The 22,178-nt window shown below is 35.9% G+C and overlaps 1 protein-coding gene across 2 annotated transcripts in view; it reads left to right on the top strand.

Moving 5' to 3' along the window:
- Positions 1-21,537, top strand: part of CRISPLD1 (cysteine rich secretory protein LCCL domain containing 1) — a 55,588-nt gene extending 34,051 nt beyond the window's left edge. For both annotated transcript variants that reach the window (XM_055431913.2, XM_088844610.1), the window contains 11 exons: positions 665-780; positions 1,556-1,656; positions 3,411-3,551; positions 3,724-3,784; positions 3,893-3,959; positions 4,137-4,267; positions 6,422-6,465; positions 6,560-6,632; positions 10,382-10,457; positions 15,872-16,002; positions 20,382-21,537. In XM_055431913.2, coding sequence (XP_055287888.1) covers positions 665-780; positions 1,556-1,656; positions 3,411-3,551; positions 3,724-3,784; positions 3,893-3,959; positions 4,137-4,267; positions 6,422-6,465; positions 6,560-6,632; positions 10,382-10,457; positions 15,872-16,002; positions 20,382-20,433 — 993 coding nt within the window. In that variant the 3' untranslated portion in view covers positions 20,434-21,537. The remainder of the gene's footprint in view (positions 1-664; positions 781-1,555; positions 1,657-3,410; positions 3,552-3,723; positions 3,785-3,892; positions 3,960-4,136; positions 4,268-6,421; positions 6,466-6,559; positions 6,633-10,381; positions 10,458-15,871; positions 16,003-20,381) is intronic.
- The last annotated feature ends 641 nt before the right edge of the window (positions 21,538-22,178 follow it).

Genomic DNA, 22,178 nt, shown 5'->3' with positions numbered 1-22,178 from the left:
GAAATTTGAACACCTAAACTTTTGTTCCTGTACTTTCTGTTTTAAGATGAGAATTTCTCTTCCTTTGTTAGGTAGGTTTCTTCATAAAAATAAAATTAATATGCCATTTAGGCTTGTGAAGGTGTGTAACATTTGAATTATTTAGTAATAAATAAGATTTTTTGGAGAAGGAAACGGTAACCCACTCCAGTATTCTTGCCTGGAGAATCCCATGGACGGAGAAGCCTGGTAGGCTACAGTCCATGGGGTCGCAAAGAGTCGGACACGACTGAGCGACTGAACAGAACAGAACAGAAATAAGATTTTTATGTTTTGTATATGAAAATTGGAGAAGGGAATGGTTACCCACTCCAATATTCTTGCGGAGAATCCCCATGGACAGAGGAGCCTGGTGGGCTACAGTCCATGGGGTCACAAAGAGTTGGACACGACTAAGCACGTAACACTTTCACTTTCAGAGTTATTATGTATCTCTCTCTCTCTTTGTTTTAAGTTAAGGACTTCCCAAAATCTCTAAAAAGTATCCTTTTGGACATTGCCTCATTTTATTTTGAATGGTAACAGCTGGTTCTTGAGTTCACATCTGTACATTTTCTCAGATAGGTTGTTGTCTTATTTCATCTCAACCTGCTTTCTCTGAGCCTTTTTTTCCCCTCTAATGTAGGTGGTGTGGGCAACAAGTAGCAGAATAGGCTGTGCCATTAATTTGTGCCATAACATGAACATCTGGGGGCAAATATGGCCCAAAGCTGTTTACCTGGTGTGCAATTATTCCCCAAAGTGAGTAGACGAAACACTGCTTTTATATGTAAATATTTCTTAACAATGTAGATATAACTTTATATTCTTGACTTTTTTCTCATTTTCCGTGTGTGTTATGAAGTAAAGTGCACTGTTTTTACTCACTTTACTTAATATGGCAACAATTATGGTTGCCTGATGCATAAAATTGGTGCTTAAAAGAAATGTGAAAATTGAAAATATGATATTTGTAAAGATAAGAATCATATTTTTAGGCCTTCAGTTTTATTTATTGCACTATTATATTGTTTAATATTTAATAATTTGGGTTTATTAGAGATGGGAAACTATAGACTGAGAAATGTATTTTCATCTATGTAAAGACCCTTCAAATAATTACACTGAAAATATTACACAACTAAACTTCAGTCAAGTGTAAGTCAAAAATCTCTTTTTATTAAGGCAAATGAAATATAGATGAATATCCCATAGCAGAGGTTAGTGTTTTGCAGAAGTTTGGTTTTGTAATTCTTAACAATATATATAGCACATTATTTAGAATATTTTCAAAAGAATGGGATAGCAATGTATGTTTAAACTTAGTAACAATGAGATATCACTTCACATTTGTCAGAAATACTATTATTAAAAAGAATACAAATAACAAATGTTGGTGAGGATGTAGAGAAAAAAGGACCCTTGTACACTGTGCTGGGAATGTAAATTAGTGCAGCCACTGTGGAAAACAGTATAAAGATTTCTCAAAAATAGGAAAAATAAACTACCACTTAATGGAGTGAATTATCTTTTTAAGGGGAAACTGGTGGGGCCATGCCCCCTACAAACATGGCCGGCCCTGTTCTGCTTGCCCACCAAGTTTTGGAGGAGGCTGTAGAGAAAATTTGTGTTACAAAGGTATGTGCTGTTGTAACATTCAGTTTCATTTATATTTTAATACAACTTCTACATTAATTTGTGTTTAAAAGGCCAAAAAGCACGTTTAATTTTTACATGAAAAGTTTTCAGAACTCTATTTCAAATATTCTGAAGAAATCATTTAAAATATTTTAAGAATATTTATAACATTAATAAGTCTATTACAGTAATTTGTATTTAAAGGAAAGTTGCATGATTGCTTCAGATGACCACTTAATTCTATGTTGAAATTATCCCTGAGTGATGAGTATATTTACAGTCTTAAAAACCATCTTGATACAGTGTTGGCTAGAATTATTTCCATGAATGTCATTTTTTTTAAGAATTTAGCAATTTAACACAATTTGTTTTAAATGCTTTAAAATTTTTTGCCTAAATACCTATCCATGACTCTTATTGAACCCATGCCCCATGAACCCAGAGAATTATACTAATTCTCTGCTTCTTACTGCAGAGTATGTAATTTCTCATGCCAAAATAACACTATATGTGCATAAATAAATATATATATATACACACACATAAAATAGTATTATAAAACTGTTGCAAAAAGTGCTGTCTCACATACATTGGATGTCCTCAAAAGTAAATATAAAGTAAATGCATGGTGTCTTATTTGTAGCACATGAAGATAAAACTTACCTGACAAAACTTTGTGAAGATCATCCTCTTATTGGGCATCCAAGTGAACATTTTACTCTCTTGCACTACTTTATTCTTAATGATGACTAAATGAAGATTAATGCAGACCAAGTGTATTAGAAAAAATGTGTAAATGAAGCCACTTTTCAGTGCTCAGAGAGAGATCTTTTTTTCCCTTAATGATTGAGTGCTCATTAGGTATAATAAGTAGGCAAGAAGTAACCATATATTTCACTCTGTTATATGAGCCATTTTTAATTCCTAAAAATATTTTTCTTTGTGTGCGAGTCTGTTTTCCATCTGTTCTACCCCCAAACCTCCAACCTGCTTGCTCCATTGTCAGTGACCACAATGTTTTTTAAAGCTGACTTTCCTCTGAGTTCATACTTCCTTTTTTTTAGGTTCTGAATTCTTGGACATACATGAAAATAACCGCATTTTCAAAATGTGCCCATCAAGCCCTTGATATAAGCCAGCCTGGAAAAAAATATTAAATTCAGTGTTTGCATATTTTCCATTGTTAAATTTAAATTTCTGCACATTGAATTTCCTTTTGCACATTGAATTTCCTTCTACAATAGAAACCTTTCCATGGAAACTGATACTGTGGTAAATAACAAGGGAATGTCAATTCTTCTTAAGTTGAATTTCCTTTCAGGAGAATTTTAAATGTGATTCTTTTGAAAATTTTAAGTGTTATCCTCCTGAAAATATGGTTTCATTTGAGAAGAGAAATGAAAATTCACTAAGCTTCAATTTCATTTAGATCACTGTATAGATTTCATGGTGTCATTATGAAAGTGGATCATTGATTTCACTTTAAAATATAAGGAAAGCAAAGAAATTATTCCATTTGATATTAGCAAAATGGAAGCATAAATGAGTCGAGGGCTCAAAAGTTTATGCACCTGTGTTATTTACCCCAATGCAGTATGTAAGGTCACTACTATAAGCCAAAACATGTGCCAATATACAGTGTGAATTTTTCTAGTAGTATTAAATGTTAAACAGGCATATAAAGGTGTATCGTTATTAATAATTTGTGCACATTTAAGATGAACTCATACTTCTTAAATCCTTTTCTTTAACAGAAGGATCAGATAGTTACTATCCTCCTCGAGAAGAAGAAACAAATGAAATTGAACGGCAGCAGTCACAAGTCCATGACACCCACATCCGGACAGTAGCAGATGATAGTAACCGAAATGAAGTCATAAGCACACAGCAAATGTGTAAGACCTCTGCATTATTTACAAAAATTTTAAAGTTTACATTGCTGACATATTCAACTTTATTTTATTAATCTTGAACATTTTTAGAGTGGCAAAAACTTGGCCTTAGACTGTATGGATGAATCAGAGAAGCTGTACATCAACTAAATTATTATTATCTTTTAAATTTTAGCTCAAATTGTTTCTTGTGAAGTAAGATTAAGAGATCAGTGCAAAGGAACAACCTGTAATAGGTAATATTTATGATTGCATTCAAAATTAATTGACAAGATACAGAAATACTTTCATTTTATACAGACATTCAGAGAGGCTAAGTTTTGTTTCTCATTTCTTTCATTTAGATATGAATGCCCTGCTGGCTGTTTGGATAGTAAAGCTAAAGTTATTGGTAGTGTACATTATGAAATGGTAAGTATTATAAATTTGAGGATAGACTCCTTTCAAATAATATTTGATTTTTAATGGGAAAAATATTTTATGTATTTATAGATATTTTGCTAAGAAATGTTTAAAGCCATAAATAGTAATCAGTGGTATCCCATGCAGAATTCTTATTTTCACATTCTTTTTTCTCTTTTCTCCCAGCAATCCAGTATCTGTAGGGCTGCAATTCATTACGGGATAATAGATAATGATGGTGGTTGGGTGGATATCACTAGACAAGGAAGGAAGCATTACTTCATCAAATCCAATAGAAATGGTGTTCAAACAGTTGGGTAAGTACCTGAATAATCTTGTGACCAGAGATTTTAAGTTGCAACAATGAGTTACATTCTTTTAGAACAAAGCACAGAAGAATTTAATTTATAAAGATATAAGATAGAAAGGCTTATTTCAGCTACATGATATCCATGGGCAAAAAGAAGGAAAAGTCTCTGAATTCAGTTGAACCCTTTTGCTTTTACATGCTAAGTAAGTTGCTTCAGTAGTGTCTGACTCTTTGAAGACTCTGTGGACTGTAACCCACCAGGCTCCTCTGTCCGTGGAATTCTGCAGGCAATACTGGAGTGGGTTGCCATTGCCTTTTTGAGGGCCTCTTCCTGACCCAGGGATCGAACCTGTGTCTCCTGCATTGCAAGCAGATTCTTTACCATTGAGCCACCTAATACAGATAATGCTGAAACTCTAAATTTTAAATTTCATGTCATTAAGAATGTACAAATTTATGGTTTTTCCCATTGTGAAACAATACATTTTTCACCTGTGATAGAAAATGCCCAAGAAGACTAATTGATTTGCATATTCTTCCTTTCTTGTTTAAAGACAATTATTTTATGAAACACTAACTTTGTCAATAAGATAAATTAAGTACTAGATAAAAGAGCCTTTTGAAAAGTCTCTAAATATGTAATGTATCATGTCACCTTTCTTCTCCTTAAAATGTAATTTGATTCAACATAAAAGAATTAATTCCCTGGTGACTTCCCTGGTGGCTCAATGGTAAAGAATCTGCCTGCCAGTGCTGGAGACATGGGTTCGATCCTTGGGTCAGGAAGGTCCCCTGGAGAAGGTAAATGACAACCCACTCCAGTATTCTTGCCTAGGAAATCCCATGGATAGAGGAACCTGGCGGGCACTATAGGCCATGGGGTCACAAAGAGTTGGACATGATTTAATGACTAAACAACAACAAAAGCATTGATTAACTTTTGAAATGTTTGTCACATTAAACATAGTAAATACATTATTCTAAAAAAAATATTTTGATATAGTCTCTGTAGAAAATAGAAAAATGTAGGCTTTGTAGTTTCTCTTTCTCCTGTGTAAAATAATAAACATTATTGAGTCTCATTTTGGGATGCCTTTTCTTAGGAAATATGACATAGTCACCCTTTCTTTGTAACTATACAATTGCAAAAAACTTCACAGTAGGGAATTCACAATGATTAGAAAGAATTTTTTAATATTTAAGATCCTTAAAAACTGGTGGAATGATGTGGTATATATACAGTTTTGTTCAAAGGCTTGATGTGTGTTTTTTAGGCATTAGCAATTATTCTCTTAAGTAAAAGTTTTATAGAAACACTTATTTATTAACTTATTCACCTAGCAGATATTTATTAATTACCATCAATAGTAACCAATGTTAAGTATTCACTGTAGCAAGGCAAACACTGGGTGTTGCATTAAAGAACATTTATTCTATTACTAAAAAATACAAAAAACAGAACAAAAAGAGGAACATTTATCCTATTATTTAATTTTTTTCTCTTAAGTTGTTTTTTATTATTTATTTTAGAAACTCTCTTGAAATTTGCAGTGTGTGTCAAATTAAAGTACCATCATAAATAAGCATTACCTTTTGCAATAGATGTTTTTCTGAAAATCTGGTATAGATAAACCAATTAAAAATTTCATATATAATGGTATGTCTTTTCTTTTATTCCTGCTTTAATAATACATATAAGGAGTACTAGAGGAAACAAAAAATGAAAAATGCACATTCCTTTAAGGTACTTATTATTTAGCAGTCTTTTTACAGGGCCTTGTATTGACTGTTTCGAAAGAATAAGTTGTTTGGTTCTGTGGTGACAGAGCATGAGTATATTGAGAATTTTAATTTTAATAAGAAACAAATATATAGATACAAATGTGTATTATTTCATGCTGTTACCTTTAAGTTTTTGAGATTGATAATGAAAAGAGGTCATTCTCTGATATCAAGAATGGTATCGACTTGGTTCATACTTGAAGGTCATATGGGTTTGGCATAAAATAGATGGTTAATTCTTATACTACTCCATGTCTAAATATTTAAATAAAAATGTTTAAGATGAAATCAAATTTCACAGACTTAAAAAATGTAAAAATTTACGTTGATGTCAATGCATGTAATATGTTGACTGAAATTTGTATATTTTTATCTTCAGCAAATATCAGTCTGCCAATTCCTTCACAGTCTCTAAAGTAACAGGTTAGCACTGTTTTTTCATCTATTTTCTTATCACTCTGTTGCATATTACCATTTCTAAAGGATTCACTTATTGTTTTGTGTTTGAATACTTCAGTTCAGGCTGTCACTTGTGAAACAACTGTGGAACAGCTCTGTCCTTTCCATAAGCCTGCTTCACATTGCCCGAGGTACTGTGTTTTAGATTTTCTTCATTTTTAACCAGTGAATGGGGGACTTTTACCCTGGACAACTGCTTTTACCTGAGATCCTGGTGTCTCTAAGAGTCAAGGGTGTTTGGTCTTGAACTGCTAACAGTAGGAACAGTGGACACCACACACTGTGTGCACTCCAGGCATTCTTAGTGTCGTTTCTCCAAAAAATGTAGGTTTTTAAAATTTTTTGTCTTTGTCTCTATAAAAAATATTTGTTTTCACATTGGAAAAAAAGACCCACATATTCATTCTGACAGCTTTAAGGAGGCTAGGCCACCCAGTGAGTGACAAGTTACACACATCAGTCACTTGTCAGGTCATTGCTTGACTCTTTCACAGATCCAGATCACATCATGGCCAAACATCTTTCCTTAAGATTAGATGTAAAAGGAGGTACTGTTGAAATGTGTCAACATTTTTATTCAAGCTTAATGCAAGTTGTAGTGAAAGGAAAGATATACTAGATCACTGTCTACATTCTAGCAAGTGTATATAATAACAAGGTGTTAAAACCGGAGATTGGAACACAAACAAGCAAAAAGCGCCTACATTCTTTCTTTGAACTGAACTTACCTAAGTAGAAACTAACTCAGTTTGAACTGTGTTTGACCTCGGTCTTCCACAAACCAAGTGCTAAGTATGGTCAAGGTGGAGCCTGCACAGCCTGGTCCGAAGGGCAGAGCAGTTGGTTTTGCCACTGTAGGGTGGGCAGGGAATGCCCAGCAGTTCTCAAATACAAAAACAATTTTGTTGTCAGTGGGGATACCCTTCCTCCAACAGAAGGCATTTTTATTAAAATCAACTCTTTAATTCAAAGTTATAAAAACTCAGATTCACATATTACTTATATTTAAATGGCTCTGGTTTAGATGCTGCTGCTAAGTCACTTCAGTCGTGTCCGACTCTGTGTGACCCCATGCACTCTGGAGTCATATAAACTTTAGGAACATGAAATTTAAATAAGAATTGTAGCCATTTCTTAAAAACTGCCTTGCAGAAGACATGCTTCAATTGGTAAAGATAGTTACAATTGAAATATTTTTTACAATACTTTTAGGAAAATAATTGATACTTTCATCAAATAATGATTTTCATAGGGTCATTTTGCTGAGCCCTGGAGGAGGGCATGGCAACCCACGATAGTATTCTTGCCTGGAGAATCCTATGGACAGAGGAGCATAGCGGGCTTCAGTCCATGGGGTTGCAAAGAGTTGGACATGACTGAGAACACGTGCATGCATTTTGTTGAGACTCTGATTTACTGTGTAGAATGAATTATGTTTTTTTTTTTTTCTAGTCTTAGCTCTGATTTTCTTTTAGTTTATGAGTGTATGTGTGTGAACGAATTCTGAAGAGCCAAACAATTTAAAAAAGTGCCACTTGACAGTTTCTTAATTTCTGGGAGTGGATTTTTTTTAATGTCATGTGACTGATTGAACACTGATAATTGAACTCTATGTTTAAATCAAAAACCTTTTGGAAACTTTGAAGAAATGAGCTAAGGTATCAGTAAGTGAGTAGGCTATGTGGAGAAAGAACATTCCATACAGAGGGAAAGATAGCACAGTGACCCAGAAGATAAGATTATTCCATATGTTTGAAGAATAACCATGGCTGAGAATGTGGAAGAGGGTAGGATATAATATCAGAGAGGTAATGGGAAGACAATATTCAGGGCTTATTGGTCATTGTAAGGATCTTGTCATTTATTCTGAATGAGATGGAAAGCCACTAGAATATTTGAAGCAGAGAAATGATATGACTGGACTTGTATTCTTCAGTATAAGTGTGTGGGGAAAGTAGATTGGAAGGGGCAAGATTGGAAGCAGAGAGAGCATAGGAGAGCTTATTGTAGTGAGCTGGGTGTCAGATGATAGAGTCCAGAGTCACAGTGATCATGGTACTTCAGGATGCTCAGAGTTTATTTCAATGTACACCCAATAGAAATTGCTGGTGGGTTGAATGTAAGGTTGAGGTAGGGAGGGAGAGTAAGGCTAGAATAAAGGTTTTGACTTGTGCAACCAAATAATGGAGTTGACATTTATTGTAGGAAGCCTAAAGAAGGAAGATTTGGGGGACTGGAGGAGATTAGGAATTTGGTTTCAAGCATGCTGAATTTAAGATGTTTATTAGGCCTAAGTGGAGATAAAATCAAAGCAGATAGTGACTGCAGCCACTAAATTAAAATATACTTGCTCCTTGGAAGAATAGCTATGTCAAGCCTAGACAGTATTTAAAAAGCAGAGACATTACTTTGCCAGCAAAGGTCCATATTGTCTAAGCTATGATTTTTCCAGTAGTCATGGATGGATGTGAGAGTTGGACCATAAGGAAGGTTGAGCGTTGAAGAGTTGATGCTTTCAAACAGTGGTGCTGGAGAAGACTCTTGAGAGTCCCTTGGACAGCAAGGAGATTAAACCAGTCAGTCCTAAAAGAAATCAACCCTGAATATTCTTTGGAAGAACTGATGCTGAAGCTGAAGCTCCATATTTTGGCCACCTGATGTGAAGAGCTGACTCACTGGAAAAGGCCCTGGTGCTGGGAAAAATTGAAGGCAGGAGGAAAAGGCTGAAACAAAGGATGAGATGGTTGGATGGCATCACTGACTCAATGGACATGAGTTTGAGGAAACTCAGAGAGATAGTGATGGACAGAGAAGCCTGGCATGCTGCAGTTCATGGGGTCGCAAAGAATCGGACATGACTTAGCGACCGAACAACCACAAAAACAAGTGGAGATATTGAATAAGCAACAGGATATATTAATGCAGATTTAGAATTAAGAGATGAGATCCAAACTCGAGATGTAAATTCGGAAATCAGCAGTTTATAGATGACAGTTAAAACCATGAAATTGGACGAGATACCAAAGATGTGAACTATGAGATATATGTGGCAGACAGTGGTTCACTTTTTCCAAGTTATGTATTTGTTAATTTCTGCACCCACGTTAGTTATCAAATTCCTAGATACTGAGAGAACAATACTTCCTGATGTGTTTTGCTGCTTTGAATTCACAAATTAGAAAGCTTTCTAGCTAAATTTCTTTTGAAAGAGAGAGAGGAAAAAATAAGAGAGAGAAAAGAAACACATTTGTGCCAAAAGCTGGAAGTGGATAAGTAAGTAGAAGCAGTTGTGTCTGCTGCCTGGCTTCTACAACTGACCCATTTCAGAAGAAAAAAACTATTCAGCTATAAAAAAAAAATAAAAATTTGCCATTTGCAACTACATGGATGGACCCTGAGGGTATTATGCTAAGTTTAATATGTCATACAGAGAAAGAAAAATACAGTGTGATATCATATGTGAAATCTAAAAAATACAGTAGACTAGTGAATATAGGGAAAAAAAGAAAAAGACTCATAGATACAGAGAAGAAACTAGTGGCTGCCAATGGGGAGAGGGAAGTGGGTGAGTAATACAGAGGTAGGGCATTAAAAGGCACAAACTATTATGTATGAAATAAGCTACAAGGATGTATTGTATAACACAGTGAATATAACCAATGTTTTATAATAACTATAAATGGATGTAACCTATAAGAATTGTGTATCACCCTATTCTATACCTATAACATATTTTATACACCATCGATACTTCAATAAAAAAATTAGTAGAGTTTAGAATTCTGAGTTTACGCTTGTGTATGCATATCTATGGTTTTACTAATAAGAAAGACTAAATAACCAGCTACTTAGTATTGGTAAATATGTCTTTATTTTTCAGAGTATACTGTCCTCGTAACTGTATGCAGGCAAATCCACATTATGCTCGTGTAATTGGAACTCGAATTTACTCTGATGTAAGTATCCTAATTTATGTAGGTCTTCAGTCTTGGTATTTATATATCTGGGCTTCCCAGGTGGCACAGTGGTAACGAATCCACCTGCCAATGCAGGAGACACAGGTTTGATCCCTAGGTCGAGATCCCCTAGAGTAGGAAATGGCAGGAATACTATTCTTGCCTGGAAAATTCTATGGACAGAGGAGCCTGGCGAGCTACAGTCCATGGGGTTGCAAAGAATCAGACAGGACTAAGCCTGCAAGCACTAATTTATCTATCCATAAAAATATACTCACATATATATTTAAATGTATATATTTTCATTTGTATACAAAAAAAGAACAGGCTCTTGTGTTGATATATGTATTCTCAAAAGAGTCAGTCATGAATAGCAGTGAAAATAAATATCCATATGCAAATATGCATGCATAATTTATGTTGACTAATTTTTTTTGCATACTATATTCTATATTAGACACTAAAATAGCTTGGATGCATCCTTGAGAAGGATAAAGCATTTTGCTTTTCTTTAATCTTCCTTTTGGCTCTTCAGTTTTTGAAGTATAAGCTGGATAGTTAAGAGTTTGTCAAATTTATAAACAGTTTCTCCACTGCCAAATGAGTATTTAAAAAGTAGCATAGTATCAAAAACAGATAATTGTTAAAAGACACACAAAATCTAACCAGTTGGCGATGTATTGTAATGGATGCCAGTACCAGAGTGGACCAGGAAGAGTAACTGTCATGGCTTTAGTATGGATAGATGGTGCTTTCCAATCCGGGTTTCAAGTGAGCTGGTAAAGTGGAGTAGTGCACATTGTAGGTGGGGCGGAAGGCTTCTCCAGAAACATGGAGGTGAGAGCAAGTGAGCTGAAAGTGGGCATGGCATGTTTGACTGGGATATCCCATGAACAGAAGAACCTGGTGGGCTACAGTACATGGGGTCGTAAAAGAGTTGGACACGATTTAGCAGCTGAACGACAGCAACAAAGTCTGTTTTATTTACAGCTTGGCACACATAAAATTGTATGGGCATGGCAAAATCTCAAATGGTCATACCTGGTTTGCTTATATTTGAGCTGGTGAGAATTAGCTAAAAGTGGCTGCAGCCAGTTTAGTGTGAGGGATGAAGGGAGAGATCCAGCTTTTGAAACATGTAATTGGAGAATCTAAATGTTAATCCATGCTGATAAGTTTAGATTTTATATGGCAGATGGGTTGGGAAGATCCACTGGAGAAGGGAAAGGCTACCCACTTCAGTATTCTGGCCTGGAGAGTTCCATGGATGACAGTCCATAGGGCCGCAAAGAGTCGGACATACTGAGTGACTTTCACTTTCACCAATATCTCATTCAAAGAGTTACAAAAACAAATTTAAGAAGTATATTCTTGATGCACTTATTCAATAGAATACTGTGGGAATATGATCGGGAAAAGAGTCCTGAAATGTGTGTATTACCCCAGTATTTCTCTTGGTGAATTTATTTATGTTTGTTTGTTTTTTCCTAGTTCACCTTTATCCCAGAAATTGTTCTCCAAATCTAAGTCTCTCTCCAGCTCCGAGTTTGCAGTCATCTTAGTAGTAGTATTGAAAGTCGCTCAGTCATTTCCCACTCTTTGCAATCCCATGGAGTAGCCCACTAGGCAACTCTGTCCATGGGGTTCTCTAGGCAAGAATACTGGAGTGGGTTGCCATTCCCTTCTCCAGGGAATCTTCCTGACCCAGGAATTGAATTCTGGTCTCCTACATTGTGGGCAGATTCTTTACCATCTGAGCCACCAGGGAAGAATTGCAGTCCTTTTATCTGCAACTTAAATCCTGCTGGTGTCTTAATTTAGTGGTCCTCACTGTTTGTGCTTAGCTTCTTGTTTCTGTTTGTAAACATCCTTTCTCTGATTTTTCTGTCAAAATCATGGTCATGGTCATTCTTTACATCCTAAATTACTACCACTTTCTCTGTAAAGAAGCTAAGTATAATGTTGCTTTTCTTTAACCCTAATAGTTTTTTGTTTTTTTTTTTTTTTTTAGCAATTAACAGATTCTCATAGGTATTATAAAGTGGGTTGTCATTTCCTTCTCCAGGGATCTTCCCAACCCAGTGATCGAATCAATGGCTCCTATTTCTTGCTTTAACAGAACTTAGAACTTTCAGTGATTCAGCAAACACCTTGCACAGAAAAGTTTGTTAAAGAAAATTAATTAATAGATATATGCTGCTGCTAAGTCACTTTAATTGTGTCCGACTCTGTGCGACCCCATGGATTGCAGCTCACCAGGCTCTGCCGTTCATGGGATTTTCCAGGCAAGAGTACTGGAGTAGGGTGCCATTGCCTTCTCTGAATAGATATATATGAATGGGCAAATATAAAATCATCAGACATTTCTAAAGAAATAATTCTTCCCAAATTGTCCCTTTAAGTAAAAGAACTTAATTTTATTCATGTCTAGTGAAAATCTTTCAAAATATCCTACACGGTTTTATACCTATAAGCCATCTCTTTGATAGAGTTAAGGTTTTTTTAACGAGATTATTTTTATCTTATTTCAGTGAAATGGGGTAAAATATTGTGTATTACTCTGCAGAGTAATTTAGAAATATAAATATTTTTATGTGCAAAGTACAGAATCAACCATTAATGAAATAATTTTCATACTCCCCCTGCAAAATATATTATCTCTTTAAAGATACAAGATAAGGACAAATGAGAAATGATCTCCCAACCTCTCTCCCTCCGCCATCTTTCTCTCTCTCTCTCTTTCCATTTATAGAGTTACAACTTGTATACCCTCTTTTTTTGAGCTTTTATTTCTCATTGTTAGAGATGAAGTGAATTTCTGCATTCATTAAAAACGTTCCACTGATTTCATAGAGAAATTTTTTTCTTTTTGTGATATATTAGTTCTTATAAAGTGTGGCCAGGAAAAGAAAATCTCCTCTGACCTTTGAACTCAAATTGGAATGCCTGCTGACTGCAGAGTTATGGGCAAAACAATAGTTTCAAACCATATTAAGTGCTTGGATTTAGTGAATGTTATATCTAAGCACTTTTATTGCCTTGGGAAAAATGCTGATAATACCCTTTTAACAGAACAGGATAAGTACTGAAATGCGTACAGAGTTATTTTTAATTCCATCTGTTATGAACCCAATTGGACATAAATATTAATTCAGTGAGGGACTTTAAATGGTGAATAAAATGATTCTTCAGAGTAAGGATTCAAGGTTTTAGATGTATGGTATTTTGTGATATAGCGAAAACACGAAAAGGATTAAACAGCTTGGCATTCGGTCTCTCTGATCTAATAAATACTGACTGATGCCGCAGAGTTCAGAGCACAGTAATAAAGCAAGGTCACGTAAGATGCACATGCCTATGTGAACTTAAAAAAGCACATTAAGTCACTCATATGTGCATAGAGATAAGAAAAGAGCACACCAGTGGGTTCAGGAAAGACCCTTGGGGCTATGGAATAGATTGCTTTATACTGAAACAGTTTGAGTGTTTCATTTTTGTGGGATTTCCTCAGGCTCTACTCAGCTATTGACAACTTTTGGAAGAACATTTGGATGAAAGCAGATATTAAAATCTACAGAAGACTTTAATTGGTCAAAAGAAAAGCGTTGACTTCTAGAATTAAGTCGTGTAAAAAATGGCTGTGTTTGTTGGGCCTGGAACAGTTCTCTCCTTTATAGAAATTTCATTCAATTCTGATTATATAACTGGTAGAATGCAAGTATAGAACTTTCCTGGTACTTCATGTCAGAACGTTCAAAACAGAGTGATAGACCTTGCACATCTAGGTAGAAGCTATCATTCTTACTTCATATTTTTCTTCTTGGAGTTATTCTTTTGGGCAGGTTTTCTCTGCATAGATTTTATTATCTAATAGGAAAAGCCACCCCATTTTTAATACATACTTATATGTTGGAAAAGGGACTATAGAGATATCCATAACTATGTGTGAGTTGTTTAAAGTCAAAACTGAATATAAATGGAGTGCAGATAATCCAGCCTGGGAACATTTGGTGAGTGACTGGAGTGGGGACTAGCAAAGGTTCAATTAAAAAAAAAAAATTTATTTATTTATTGGTCTGCGTCGGTTCCTAGCTGTGGCACATGGGACCCCCTCTCTGCAGTACGCACATTCTCTAGTTGTGATACGGACTCAGGAGTTGTGGAGTGTAGCTTTAGTTGCCCTGTGACATGTAGGATCTTAGCTCCCAGACTAGGGATAGAATCTGTGTCCCCCAGCACTGCAAGGTGGATTTTTAACCACTGGATCACCGGAGAAGTCCCAAAGGCTGAAATTTAAGGATAATAAATAGGCCCTTGAAGAGATAAAAGGAGCTAATTTGCATTTTATTGCTTGGACAATAGTAAAAGTTTGCTGTTTGGACAGTTAGCTGGTGCAGGGATCTTATCCATGCAGCCACCCTAAAGACTGGCCTTCAGATCTCTACTTGCTCAACATTGGCTTTTATTTTCTGTTTAATCTGAAATAATTTTGTTGATATTTGAATTGCTTTCAATAGGACATTTGCTTTAAACCACAAGATATCTCCAACTGGATTTGTTGTTGTTCAGTCACTAAGTTGTGTCTGACTCTTGTGACCCCATCCATGGACTGCAGCACTCCAGGCTCCCCTGTCCTCCATTACCTCCTGGAGTTTGCTTAGATTCATGTCCATTGAGTTGGTGATGCCATCCAACAATCTCATCCTCTGTCACCCCCTTCTCTTGCCTTCAATCTTTCCCAGCATCAGGGTCTTTTCCAGTGAGTCGGCTCTTCAAATTCAGGTGGGTGAAGTATTGGAGCTTCAGCTGCAGCATCAGTCCTTCCAATGAATCTTCAGGGTTGACTTCCTAATCTACCTGCATTATCAGAGTACAAAATACCTTCCCTCCCCCCACCCCCAACCAAGACAAACAAACAAAACTCCAAACCCACAACTAAGTTTTAGAGAAATGAGACTGTAAATATTTACATATGGGTCAAGAAATAAATCTCACTATTTACAAAAATGTACAAATCAAGTCTTAGATCAAAATTAGCTTTAACTTTGTGAATTTGAATGAGCTTCCCTGGTGGTTCAGACATTTAAGGATCTGCCTGCTGTGTGGGAAGACCTGGGTTCAATTCCTGGGTCAGGAAGACCCCTGCAGAAGGGAATGGCTACCCACTCCATGGGTAGGACAGAGGAGCCTGGCAGGCTACAGTTCATGGGGTCACAAAGAGTCGGATACGACTCATCGACTCACACTTTGTGACTTTAGAAAGATTATTTTATGCAGAAAACATCATCCTGTAGTTGCTCACTGGGAATCCATAGAGAGATGGATGTCAGTGACCTTGTGTCCAATCAGAGAGAAGACTGGACAAATTCAGTGGGCAGTTCCTAATGATGGTGGATTTTTCCTTGCTTCCTCAGCTGTCCAGTATCTGCAGAGCTGCCGTACATGCTGGCGTGGTTCAGAATCATGGGGGTTATGTTGATGTGATGCCTGTGGACAAAAGAAAGACTTACACTGCTTCTTTTCAGAATGGAATCTTCTCAGAAAGGTAAATTAACATATGTGTACACATATTTTTAAAAGCATACATATATATTTGTATATTTATATATCATCTCTCCCTTTATGCTGGCTTTACAGCCAACCCGCATGGCTTTGAGGTTTCATGACTAAGCCAGTGTGCTTCCTTTGCAGGCTGTAGCTAATAGTTGGTCTTCCAGGGATGGGAGGAGCCGTAGTACCAGAGGTGCCTGTCTCCTGCAGGCTTATAAAAATCAACGTGAAAATCGGATTACGAGTCAGAACCATTCTTTTTTTAACTGATCTTATAAAAAGGAAATTTCTTTCATCCTCTTTCGGATTTTCTAGATTAGTATTTATATGTAATTCTTTCTAGGTGAGCAAGGCACTGAATATTTCTCTAATCCAGTTATCTGACAAAGTATTTGACCAAAACAATGAGTCCAATTTTCCCTGGAACCAAATTCTGTTTGATTGGAAGTTGGATGCCTAGTATGGTATAAATGAACCCTTTCAGGTTATCTTATATTTGGCTCCTTAATATTACATATTTCAGTGGTTTGAGAAAAATGCATGTAACTTACTTTTTCAAGTAATAATAAAACTTAAGAGAATAAAACAAAAACCCTGTAGTGATTTTTCAAATCATTGGTACTTATGGAAGTAGAATTAAGTCTGTGCATTTTGTATCAGTCAGTCAGTCAGTTCAGTCGCTCAGTCGTGTCTGACTCTTTGCGACCCCATGAATCACAGCACACCAGGCCTCCCTGTCCATCACCAACTCCCGGAGTTCACTCAAATTCATGTCCATCAAGTTAGTGATGCCATCCAGCCATCTCATTCTCTGTCGTCCCCGTCTCCTCCTGCCCCCAATCCTTCCCAGCATCAGAGTCTTTTCCAGTGAGTCAGCTCTTCGCATGAGTTGGCCAAAGTATTGGAGCTTCAGCTTTAGCATCAGTCCTTCCGATGAAAACCCAGGACTGATCTCCTTTAGAAAGGACTGGTTGGATCTCCTTGCAGTCCAAGGGACTCTCAAGAGTCTTCTCCAGCACCACAGTTCAAAAGCATCAATTCTTCGGCGATCAGCTTTCTTCACAGTCCAACTCTCACATCCATACATGACCACGGGAAAAACCATAGCCTTGACTAGACAGACCTTGGTTGGCAAAATAATGTCTCTGCCTTTTAATATGCTATCTAGGTTGGTCATAACTTTCCTTCCAAGGAGTAAGCGTCTTTTAATTTCATGGCTGCAATCAGCATCTGCAGTGATTTTGGAGCCCAAAAAAATAAAGTCCAACACTGTTTCCACTGTTTCCCCATCTATTTCCCATAAAGTGATGGGACCAGATGCCGTGATCTTAGTTTTCTGATTGTTGAGCTTCAAGCCAACTTTTTCACTCTCCTCTTTCACCAAGAGGCTTTTTAGTTCCTCTTCACTTTCTGCCATAAGGGTGGTGTCATCTGCATATCTGAGGTTATTGATATTTCTCCCAGCAATCTTGATTCCAGCTTGTGCTTCCTCCAGCCCAGCGTTCCTCATGATGTACTCTGCATATGAGTTAAATAACCAGGGTGATAATATACAACCTTCCTATTTGGAACCAGTCTGTTGTTCCATGTCCAGTTCTAACTGTTGCTTCCTGACTTGCATACAGGTTTCTCAAGAGGCAGGTCAGGTGGTCTGGTATTCCCATCTCTTTCAGAATTTTCCAGTTTATTATGATCCACACAGTCAAAGGCTTTGGTATACTCAGTAAAGCAGAAATAGATGTTTTTCTGGAACTCTCTTACTTTTTCCATGATCCAGTGGATGTTGGCAATTTGATATCTGGTTCCTCTGCCTTTTCTAAAACCAGTTTGAACATCTGGAAGTTCATGGTTCATGTATTGCTGAAGCCTGGCTTGGAGAATTTTGAGCATGAGTTTACTAGCGTGTGAGATGAGTGCAATTGTGTGGTAGTTTGAGCATGCTTTGGCATTGCCTTTCTTTGGGATTGGAATGAAGACTGACCTTTTCCAGTCCTGTGGCCACTGCTGAGTTTTCCAAATTTGCTGGCATATTGAGTGCAGCACTTTCACAGCATCATCTTTCTAACTTTTAAACATTTACTGAGTTCTTCAAGGGTTTGTTTGCACATATGGTAAAGGTTTTCTAAAGAACACCAAAGGATGTGCCTGCTATGCAGGTTATCTGGATTGTCTTCACATAAGCATCTGGGTGCCATTCTTCATGAAATGACAGCTTTGTCTTTAGCATCTAGTTTCTAATGAGACTGTATCATCAAGAGGCTATTGTTAAGAAGTTGACCTCAACAACCTGGCTTATCTGGCTAACCCTAGGGTACTAACTTACCGTTTCTTAAATTTGACAAAATTGAAATTGTATTGTCATCATACTTACTAATATTTTTAACATTTATGGTTTCAAGAAAAAATTTAATGAGGAAATTTAATGGTCTAACATAGAGTATCCTAAGAATTTCTTCAATAAAATGTCAACAAGCTCATTTCCTACACCCTTCCCCCATCTGTCACCCTCTCTCTCTACTTTATATATCATATCATAATACATATATACGTGTATATATATATAGACGTATATATATATATATATATGATATGATATATAAAGTATATTAGGGCTTCCCTGGTGGCTCAGATGGTAAAGCATATGCCTGCAATGCAGGTGACCCGGGTTCAATCCCTGGGTTGGGAAGATCCCCTGGAGAAGGGAATGGCCACCCACTCCAGTATTCTTGACTGGGTGGGCTATAGTCCTTGCGGTCACAAAGAGTTGGACATGACTGAGTGACTTTCACTTCACTTCAAAGGAGATTGAGTTGAAGAGAATGATAATGCAGTTTTATATGCTAAATTAAGTAATGTGGTCTCATTTACCTATGATTTTAAAAATTTATTTAAAAACAATAAGATAGATGATATCCTAAGAAAACTGAGCTATTTTTTAACACCTACCATGAATTTTCCAGATGCTGTTGGCCCTTTAAGTATGTGAACTTGGCTCCACCAGTACCCTTATAAAGTTGATTTTATAAACTCTGATTTACCGATATGTTAATTGAGGGTCAGAGAGGTTAAATGATTTGCCCAAGGTCATATAACTAGTCAGTCTCAGAAATCAGATTCAGCACTAGTTCTGTAAGTTCCGAAATAACACATTTTTCCAGTGTATCAGTGTGTACAAAGACACTTTCTAGGGCATTTTGTCAATTTGTTTCCTACAAATAAAAATGCCTTTCAATTAGCCATACGCTTGTATGCAAAACCTGCTGTGTGTGTGTGTTATTGTGTAATGTGGTGTGTGCACACTTCTAACATTCTTTTCTTCATTTTAAAATTCTCCCCTTTTGTAGTACATGAATACATATATAAAATAAATTGCATTTTATATCCCCATAGCATTTATTTATTTATCTCTGAAAGCTTGTTTGTATTGTTTAGAAAATAAACTTTTATGCAAAATTATAGACTTCAAAAGTTTAAATTCGATTAGAATAAATGATGATTAATGGTTTTAACTTGAGGCATTTAAGCAAAACATACCCTGATTAATATTTTCAAAGAGCATATAAATAATTTATTAAAGAGTAAAAGGAATGATTTTGCATTGCTTTGAAGTTCTGTTTTAGAATATTTCTGAAAAGAGATTGAGTGATTTGTGTTTGTGTCTGTGTTTCCATTTTGTTGAAGAAATACTTAGAACCTTCCAGACTTGACCATTAAATTTCCTAAGATTTTTTTTTAAACCACATATGTTAAAAATATTACTAAGTATGCCAGCTATATAGGGCTTCCCAGGTGGCTCGGTGGTAAAGAATCTGCCTGCCCAATGCAGGAGACACAGGAAATGCGGGTTTGATCCCTGGATCGGGAAGGACCCCGGGAGATGGGAATGGTAACCCACTCCAGTATTCTTGCCTGGGAAGTCCCATGACAGAGGAGCCTGGTGGGCTATAGTCCATTGGGTCCCAAAGAGTCAAACACAAACACAACAAACTTTTAACCCTGCCAGTCAGTTGTAAACCTGGATCTTAGTATTTCCCTAGTAGAATGGCATAAGAATTGCTTAACTCTACTTTATTGGAACTAAAGGTGGTAATGTATGAAAACATGACCTAGAATCTTTGAAGTTTAATATAAAGTACCAATATTACTTCTGTGCACCTTAAATTTCTTTAGTGAACTTGTAGCCAGCATATGATTTAAAGAATTATGTCATCCCCACTCAAGCTTTCCAAGAACTATAAATTATAGTAGTTTTGAGAAAGATGACCATCTGGATTCACAGAGCTGTTTTATTGACTGTCATAAGAAAGCATGATTTGTTTGAAGGATTATGCATGGAGATGACATCAGTGTACTTTGTGTATTTTTTTTTTGCAGCTTACAGAATCCTCCAGGAGGAAAGGCATTCAGAGTATTTGCTGTTGTGTGAAATGGAACAGTTGGAAGAGGATTGTAAAGACTGCTCCAAATACCACGTTTCTTAAGTTTGTATAAAACTGTAACATTACTGTACAGAAGATATCAACTATTTTCAGTCCCCTCAAAGGACCAAATGCATATAAATCTTGATAGACTACATCTGTAAAATAAAACATGGGACATTATTAACTTTGGGAAAAATAATGAATATGTAATGGTTTTAGAAATCCTGTGTTAAATATTGCTATATTTTCTTAGCAGTTATTTCTACAGTATTACATAGTCATAATTATTCTACATTTCATATATTATGTTATATGGTGCTTTGTATATGCCACTAGTAACATGAAACTAAACATTGAATGTGAACGGTCCTCAGAAGATCACCTGGGTACATTTAAAAACAATAATAAAAATAGTAACTCTAAGGATGAAAAAGATTTTATTTTCCCAGGTTCAGTGCTATGATTACCTACTTCATATAATAGCAAATAATTTTCAATGAAATACCTGTATAGTTTTTCTCTTCTATTAAGTTTAGGTATATAGAATATTAAATCCTGATGTTGCACTTATTTTGTATAAAATAATCTCTTAATATCCAAGTGAATCTGTTAAAATGTTTGATTCCTTGGGAATGACATTAATAGTAAATGGAATTATGTCAGAGTAGTGGTACAAAATCATTTCTAGTGATCCTATAATAGATTAGGATTAAGCATGGGCCTGGATGGGGGAGCCTGGTGGTCTTCCGTCTATGGGGTCACACAGAGTTGGACACGACTAAAGTGACTTAGCAGCAGCAGCAGCAGCAAGCATGGGCAACCAGAGCCTTCTATGTATTGTTCAAAATGAGGTCACACATTTATTGTGTTATCCTGGCAAATACTCCTGCAGGCCAGGAAGTATAATAGCAAAAAATTTAACAAAGATGAACTAATGTATTGTATCACCATTGCCACTGATTTTCTTACTGGCAAATGGCCTTGTGTATAAATGTTGCCATATTATTGTATCTGTAATGGTGATATATTTGTTTGTATGGAAAATGTATTGTGCTTTAAGACTAAAAAACTGTAAAATTTTAATTTTGGTAATTTTTTTTTCTGCTGGTGAATTTACTCTTTCCCTGTAAACATATTAAAATTAATCATGTTTCAAAGTATTTTCTTTAGTCCATTTTGTATCCTTATTTTGATTTAAAAATTATTTTCAGTTAGCAAAATTATGTGAGTCTTTTAAATTTGGGTTATCAACATTAATCTAAACAACACCCCTCATATCAGCTGTCATCAAAGTCACTGTGATTATTTAGGTATTTGTGAAGGAGAAGACAGACGATCATATATCATATATTTAGAAGCATTATATCACAGGAAAATTTTGGAAAATAAAAGGATTATAAGTCAGAAGGAAAGAATTCGAAAGATATAAAGTGTTTACAAAAAATTGACAACAAATACTTCAAATGTTTTTAAAAAGGAAATGAGTAGGCGTTTAGGAACAGATAAAAGAGAGATAAATTACGTGCAGGGATCAGAGAAAGCAAGAGAGCTAGATAATACCAAAAATGGAAGGAAAAGAAGGGCTCATATAAGTAGCTGCTGAAGAGCAAATGATGAAGAAACTAACATCATGATCAGTTATCAAATATTGGCTGCAAATTGGTTCAAAATATAGGTAATCAAAAAGTATCCATTTATTAAGAATTTTAAAGCAAATTTTATAGGATCATCTTTTATCTGAAAGAAACAT

Source organism: Moschus berezovskii, chromosome 16 (assembly GCF_049115385.1).
Source record: "Moschus berezovskii isolate FMDL1 chromosome 16, NW_MosBer_1.0, whole genome shotgun sequence".
In the NCBI taxonomy this organism is placed as follows: domain Eukaryota; kingdom Metazoa; phylum Chordata; class Mammalia; order Artiodactyla; family Moschidae; genus Moschus; species Moschus berezovskii.
This window is presented reverse-complemented; position numbering and strand designations above follow the sequence as displayed.